Below are 7,817 nucleotides of genomic sequence, written 5' to 3'. Positions count from 1 at the left end.
ACATATTTACACATGTATGCCAGCATCTGGTTATCAGTTTCCGTTTATAAACTTGAGCGGTCCTTGGAATGCAACTGACAAGTGACTGACCACATATCATGAAATGGTATTGAATTCACACAGGTTCAACTTAACTCCAATTATTAAGACATGTACTCAATCAACAAATAATCGTTTAAAATTCGCCAACATGAAAAAATCTCTCCCAAATAATGCCCTCCCCTCCCTCCCTCCCTCCCTCCCTCCCTCCCGACCTCAAATAACAATAAGAATAAATAACCCGACCAAAACAATAAAAAAAAAACAAACATCAAGAATCCAGACTCTATGCATGACATACCCCAGCCTCAAGGGTAGTTTCTTATCCTGAATGGGACGTTTTGACCCGTATACACTACACCTAAACAACCATCAAATAAAAAAAACAGGCATCATCTCCCATAGATTTGCCACACAACTCAATGCAATCCATACCAGAACCCACACTATTTGTGGTAGTCACCATTGACCTCCATTGACTGCAAATCAAAAATCTCCTTGGGTTCTTGAACGTTGACAAAATCTGAAAACCGTTGCAAAAACTCAAGAAGCAGGTGCTGAAGATGCCTTCTCCAATTTCTCTTTCTCAATTTCAACTCGTTTTTGATCAGCATGCTGAGAAATACCACTTGCAAGTGCTTGATAGTGAAAGTCGAGTGTTTGTGACAGATTTTGAAACCGTATTTGATCCGATGCTTGCAATGCTATACATACAACAAAACCATCAATCATTAAACAACTTAAAAGAATATCAAAGCATCAATTAATCAAAAGAAAAAAGAAAGCATTACCTTTTGCAGCATCCATAAAGAAAATAAATGGATCAACTTCATCAATAGGAGATTGCAGATCCTCGTCATCGCTGAAATCATCATCATCATCGTCGTCGTCGTCATCAGCTGGACGGAATGACTTTGCCTGCGGATATAATTTGATTAATTTGTTACCTTTAATTAAGTAGATAAATGTTGACATAATATGTGTATATATATATTGAACCTGTGCGGCTAATCTTTGGAGTCTCAAACTCTCGGCTTCATCACCATCTTCTGCATCGACTCCCATATCCCTGTCAGACCCGTCATCATCATCATCAGTTTCCAGATCATCATTCATGCCCCCATCGTCTTCCGACTCTTCCTTCGCAGCTTCTGAAAAAACAATCATAAAATGCATAAACACATAAACAAAAATTAATTTAATTACAAAAAAAATAATAAAAAATACCTGCTACTTGATCCTTGTAAGCAACAAGCAGCTCGAGTGTCGCCTTGAAAACCCGCTCCAAAGCCTCCCGAGGTAACTGATCCGCAGGTAGTGTAAGCAGAGATGTTAAACCTAAACAGCAGACCTTTTTATCATGTTCCCTGCAACAAAAATATTAGTTTATAACTGAGAAAAAGCATAAACTTTGTAATTACATTTGACAGTTGACCCGTAATGACCCATAATCAGAATTTATCCTATTAACTTATTACCTCTTAAAGTTAGCGGGTGCGCCACTTTTCTTAGTTTGCTGCAACATCTGGAACCAAAGATTAAAAACTTCTGTCGCGACACCAAGCTTTTGCAATATGTTTAGCGTCAATGATGGATTATAGTAAAGCGCATCAGCAATCTGCACAATACACACACATAAAATCACACATAAAATCAAAAAATATTGTTATAATAATATATCTGATAAATGGATCTTTGTGAAACACCGAATATAAATAAAAAAGTCAATTTGTAGTGTTGATCGAGGAAGACAAGATTATTTAAAGATATACAAATATAGAAATTTTGGTTACTTACAACTTGCATGAGAAGACACTTCAGGTATGGTCTCTCGGCTACACGCAAACGCTCAACCGTGAGTCTAATATATGGTTCAACCCAATGGTCCACCTGGCCCTTGCAGTTTTGGAACACCACTTCGATAAGCTTGGGTGCTGATTCAATGTCATTGTCCTCCAAGTTTTTATCACTCATTATCTGACACAAAATTAGATCAACAATTTGGAGCAGGTAAAATGTTTGAAAAAGACAAGTAACATACATTGGAAAGCATATTCCACAAACTTTGTTGGTAGTCTGGTTCTTTGCATGTAAGATAATGCACTGTACTTCTTGATATATAGTTGTCCAATGGGACAAGAACATCTGTACAAACAATATACCAAAAGATATAAATAACTGATACAAAAAAAAATTAACAAATAAAACTTATTATATTAAGAAATAGACATACTGGGAAAAAAGTCAATAGCCCAGTCAGCAAGAGCTTCTAACAGCAAAGGCCAAAGACTCCACATATCCATGGATATTGTTGGTGAGAAAAAGGTCATGTAAGATACAATTTCCAAAACTTCTTCAAATACATCTGCAATATAATTTGTAAATAAGCTATAATATAATGAAACAGGTGTAAAGCAAATTCATGATAATGTTACCTTGGCCATCAGTTGTAAGCATGCGGCGCATTATTGGCAGTAATGTTGGCTCAATGTGAGCAAAAATGTGAGGCAGTCTGCTAACAGATTCAAGAATTGTGCTAATGGCACGTAAACAACCAGCAGCTGCCAAAGCACCTGGATCATCTGCTTCTTCATCACCTTCAGAAGTATTGATACATTTCCAAAATGCAGCAGCCTAATAACATCAAATACAAATGCAAACTAACATAACTGAAAGAAGAAACTTTTATGTATATACAGTTAACACTAATAATATTACCAGACTCTGGCACAAGCCAAGAGCATAAGGTGCCATTTCCTCTCCAAACTTGTCAACAATCGTCTCGAGTGTAAACACCAAATCCTCATTTTCAACTTCATTCATTAACTTGAAAAAATCTGAAAACAAATAAATAGCAAGTTCACAACAGATTCAATCATATGAAAAACACTTGTTCAGAAAACATACCATCAAGTAGTTGTGGAAGGATTGGTCTGATTTCACTTAGATCTGTAGATACAGAAATATCTTATAGTTTCATTTACAATAATTAAACAAAAAAGAAATAATTATGCACTTGGATTTTACCTTTACAAGATTCAACAAAAGAACGCAATGCAAAAACAGAATCAACACGAACTGGAAGCTCAGGGTCACGCATCCCAGCAACTACACATTGTAGTGCTTTACGAAAATTATTTGGATCGGAGAAATTAACATGAGCATATTGCCCTGCAACCCATGCCGCCTACAACAAAAATATTTTAAAACTAGATTTTCACCAAATCTTACAAAGGAAACAAAAGTCTATGAAACTTGCCTTTGCTCTGAGGTGGCCAACAGGACTGGCAAACTCTGGGAAAACATGTTGCACTAACATAGGCTCAAGCTCAGACTTATATGGTTCAGTTTGCCTCAGTTTATCACACAGTGTTCCAATGGCAAGAAGTGCACCGTCCTTTTGTCTGTAAGGCTTATACTCAATTGGTGCTGCTTCATATCTAATCAAAAGAAAATAATAGAAACAAAATAAAGTTAAAAGAAAATTGATACTTTGAATGTGCAATACATTTATATGCAATAAAATATGTTTAGAAGATCAAGACACCTTTTAAAAATCTCTACAATGAAGAATATGAACTTTTGAAGGTTTTCTTTGCCACGTTTTCTTACCAACTCGCTCACAAAGTCCATTGCAGCAGTCCTAGGACTGTACAGGTCTTCAATAATATCTGCAGAAGAACATGGAAGTTTAGTATTAGGTCTTGAAACAGAAAGGGGGAATAACCATATGTGATAACACTCACCGTAGCCCTTCCTCACATACTCATGTGGATCTTCTTCCCAAAGAGTTTGATCATTGTCATTGAAGCACATAAGTGGGAAAATTATCTCAAAAAGTACAACATCAAGTCTTGGTTGGAGTTGATTGTACATTGCAGTCTTGGAAATGCTGCAGTTGATAATTTTATAATAAATAAGGTTGCAAAATATGTGATTAAATATAATGGCATACCTGTTGCTCAAGTATTGCAAGATAAGGTTGGTGACTCTGTCAGGTAAATAGTCACCAACACGTACTGCATTCAACAAGTTGAGGTGGCGCTCCAAGATTTTCCCGGCATAAGTTTTCTGGAAGTGTTGAGCAAAAGCTTTGTTCTCAGGGTTTTGCAGTTTTAAATCTCCAAACCTAAAACAAGAAATAAAAGTGAGCTTTGAAATCAAAAGGTTTAAAGAAACATATGACCATTGACTAACCGAGTATAAAGGCGGTTTAATATGTGAACTGTCCACTTTTTAACCTTCCACCATCCCCATGACTTGCGTAGCTCTGGATCAGTTGGTTGGCCCTCCAAAGGAACAGGCCTTTCTAACATATTTAAAAATAGGACCATCCAAGCATTGAACACATTTGGGTCAAACAATTTCTTGGGTATCTCCAGCTGGATGACATTTAGATACCATTTTTAATCATTAAAAATAACGTCCAATAAAATTTAAAACTGTATTCATAACCCAAAAAAACTGGTTGAAGACAACAAATCTATTATATGAATAGTAGATAGTGACTATTGTCAAATTGTCAATATAGTAACTTACATAAATAGAAGACCAGAATATTTTGCAGATGAGTTTACTCAAATCTGCTACGTCAACAGAAGGATTTCCTATCTGAACAAGATTGCCAAATATGTTTAGCAAATGAGGAAATGTCTGCTCAACAACAAGATATACTGGAACCCTTTCCTCATCTGACTTGAACCTATGAATACAAAGCTAAGCGTATCATGTATTGATCAAAACAAAGTGAATGTAAAATAGCTAACAGTTGGGAATTTAACTAGCAGTAAATAGCCTGAATTGCTTAATGAGTAAATGAACAACAACAAACGGCAAAACATAAGGTATACAGACTGACTAAGTTATCTTGTTTATTGCAAACTTGTTCCAAATGACGACTGGTTATCTTATTAGTACAACTATGAACATTTATACCAACTTTACTAACTTTAAGTCATACAGAACTAGTTAACTATTGTTAGTAAAACGTGAACAAGAAAGAAAGAAAAAACAAACTGGAACCTAACTCGTTGCAATTAGAGATATGCATAATGTGCAAGAAGCCACTGGAAGTTAGAACATGTGCATGCACAATAAGTACTATGTGCATGGGTTGGAAACTTCAAATGTGAATTCTGGTGAAATGGAGCACGTCACATAACAATAATATGCCAAAATAGTAAATTAACACATTACAAAATAATCCAAACTATGTGGCATAATAACTAGAGCAAAAGAAACATAAAGCATAAATGTCAGCATGATAATCATAAGCTAGGAGACAGGAGATAAACATAAAACAAATCATCATAATCAAAATAAAGTAATGTTATCCATCATCTCGTGTCATAGCACCATAAAACAAGATATAACTAATTTTGGTATATCAAGCAAACAAAAAGATAACTTGTAGTGTGAGTATAGACCTCTTGCTCACTATGCAGCCGATATCGTCAATATATCGGTTATCGGTCCCTTTGTAAAATATCGGTCAAAATATCTGGTCAGAATATAAGAACCAATAATATCGGCAATATTGGCCGATATTGGACCGATAATTGGCCGACATATCACCGATATTCCCGATATCAGTGTTTTAAGTCTTAATTTTCAATTTTTAGTGTTCCATGTTAGTGTTTTAAGTCTTAATCAGTTCCTATTTGCTATGATTGTAGTGCTTTGCAAGTTGCAAAAGATTAATTTGTTAACAATAGGAGAGTATACTGAATTATTAGCGTTAAATTGCTATATATTGAATTTTACAAGATATTAAAACTACCAATATCCCACCGCGATGACTGATATATCAAATGTCGGTCCCTAATTGATATCGATTTTTTTCGCATTAACTGCTTAGCTTGCTCATATATTGGCAAGTTAAAGAACATAGTACTTACTCGTATTTTCTAGCAAGAATTCTAAGCACAAAAAGTGCCCCATATACTTGCTGAGTGTCTTGCAAAGTATGTGTCACCCATTGCAAAAGACTTGGCCATTGTTCAGGGTAATCAGCATGTATTATTGTCTTGAGACACTCACCCAGCTGTGCCCTGAAATAATCAACAACCGTGTTCATTACAAACAAGAAAAGACAATGCAACATGTGCAAAAGCTCAAGAAATCATTATTACCTCAACAATGGAGGAACTTGTGCTACAAACGGAAGGATGTTCTTCCTTACCAGGTCTTTATCACCTGGCAAAATCTTGGATTGTTCATCTACAATGACACAATATTTATGAGATCTAAAATAACCATTGGGCTGCATATATTAAAATTAAACATTCTTCAAACGATGATGCACCTGGATCAAGAGGCGACCAATTTTTTGCAATAAAGTTTTTAAAATGAATACTGGCTGCCTGCCTAACAGCAATATCAAAATTTCCATCCACAATAATCTGCAGCAGCCTCACCAAATGCTGAGGAGTATACTGATACTGAAAAACAAATATACATTACAACAAATCAAACAAAACAAAATACACAAATCATAAAATCACTGCTCTAGCACAAATTATCCAATCAATCATCCAACAATAACACAACCTACCTACCTACCAACGCAAACTTCACAATATCTCGTCAAAACACGTTCCAAAAATTGAATTATGATACAGAATACCTAACTAATAACAAATCACAATATCTCATAAAATCACGTTCCGTAAATCGAATTATGACAATCTGTTTAATCGGATACAGAACACTTCATCAGTAACAAATCACATATAGGAAACAACAACTACAACATAACCGACTAATAAACATCCGAATTATCAATATACCTACCTACCAACACAAATTTCACAATATTTCATCAAAACACGTTCCGGAGAACCGCCGGTCCAATCGGATACAGAATAAATTAATAACAAATGACACACAGAAAACAACAGCAATTGCAAACTTCACAGCTCCAGCATAAACTATCCAATCAATCACCTACCTACCTACCAACGCAAATCTCATGAAAACACGTTCTGAAAATTGAATTATGATACAGAATACTTTGGTAATAACAACAAACGCAAATTTCAGTGCTCCGGAATAAACTATCCGATCAATCATCTAACAACAACGCAAATTTAACAAAATCTCATTCCGTAAATCGAATTGCGTTAATCTGCCCAATCGGATAACAATTACGAATCCGCATCGGTATGAAACAAAAGCGATTAACAGTATACCTGATTGAGGCTATCTTCAGCAGCTTTGCGGTCAGCGGGATTGGGGCTGAGTGCTGCTTGAAGAACGAGAGCGAGATTTGGAAGATCCATCCGCCGATTCAATCTCTAATCCTCCTACGACAAGAAGACCTAGGGTTTACAGCGTAGAAGCTGGTGGCAGAATAATAATAATGAGGAGTGTGTATTTAAATCATTAGGGTTTAGAAAGACAGGCGAGTGAGTAGTGAGTAAATTTATTTATATTTGTTTTAACGGCCATCGGTTAAATGCTCTAGCGGATGTTATCTACTTTTTTTTTTCTTTTAGAAAACTGCAAATAAATAATTTGAACTTTTGTGTATTGGCTGATAATAATTTCATCTTTAAAAATCACTAGCAATGGTTCCATCTTTTAACTATTTTTGTCTCACTGATCTTCTGTTAAAAAATACTTAACGCCGTTATGTTTTTTATCTAGTTTCAAACCGATGTTTTAGGGCTTTTGATCGGAAGAACAATATGATTCGACTGATGTAAAACTTATTTTGAAACGGTGATTCAAATGGCTTGATTTTTGTTAATTGGAAATTCAAGCACCCGAATTGAAAC

General features: G+C 35.4%; 1 protein-coding gene across 1 annotated transcript; it reads right to left on the bottom strand.

Annotated features, from left to right (window-relative positions):
• Positions 1-257: 257 nt before the first annotated feature.
• Positions 258-7,371, bottom strand: LOC143617176 (importin beta-like SAD2). The gene is made up of 22 exons (XM_077089817.1): positions 7,230-7,371; positions 6,344-6,479; positions 6,171-6,258; positions 5,937-6,089; positions 4,579-4,741; positions 4,237-4,421; positions 3,995-4,168; positions 3,786-3,931; positions 3,587-3,710; positions 3,299-3,479; positions 3,067-3,226; positions 2,947-2,988; positions 2,758-2,876; positions 2,475-2,673; positions 2,273-2,404; positions 2,081-2,184; positions 1,837-2,016; positions 1,518-1,657; positions 1,267-1,406; positions 1,039-1,190; positions 831-957; positions 258-743 (listed from the first exon to the last, which is right to left on the bottom strand). Exons 1-22 carry the CDS (start codon positions 7,317-7,319, stop codon positions 583-585), a joined length of 3,096 nt encoding a protein of 1,031 aa, XP_076945932.1. The 5' UTR covers positions 7,320-7,371; the 3' UTR covers positions 258-582.
• Positions 7,372-7,817: the final 446 nt, after the last annotated feature.

This window comes from Bidens hawaiensis, unplaced genomic scaffold (assembly GCF_021521415.1).
Source record: "Bidens hawaiensis isolate Kalapana, Puna unplaced genomic scaffold, B.hawaiensis_p1.1 tig00052920_1, whole genome shotgun sequence".
In the NCBI taxonomy this organism is placed as follows: Eukaryota; Viridiplantae; Streptophyta; class Magnoliopsida; order Asterales; family Asteraceae; genus Bidens; species Bidens hawaiensis.
This window is presented reverse-complemented; position numbering and strand designations above follow the sequence as displayed.

Bases quoted from the DNA above. Each gene is read 5' to 3' on its own strand.
- LOC143617176 (XM_077089817.1), bottom strand. From the start codon at position 7,319: ATGGATCTTCCAAATCTCGCTCTCGTTCTTCAAGCAGCACTCAGCCCC. The intron at 3,711-3,785 runs GTGAGTGTTATC...GTTCTTCTGCAG, and splicing joins GTATGTGAGGAAGGGCTACG to ATATTATTGAAGACCTGTAC. The intron at 1,191-1,266 runs GTATTTTTTATT...TTGTTTTTTCAG, and splicing joins TTACAAGGATCAAGTAGCAG to AAGCTGCGAAGGAAGAGTCG.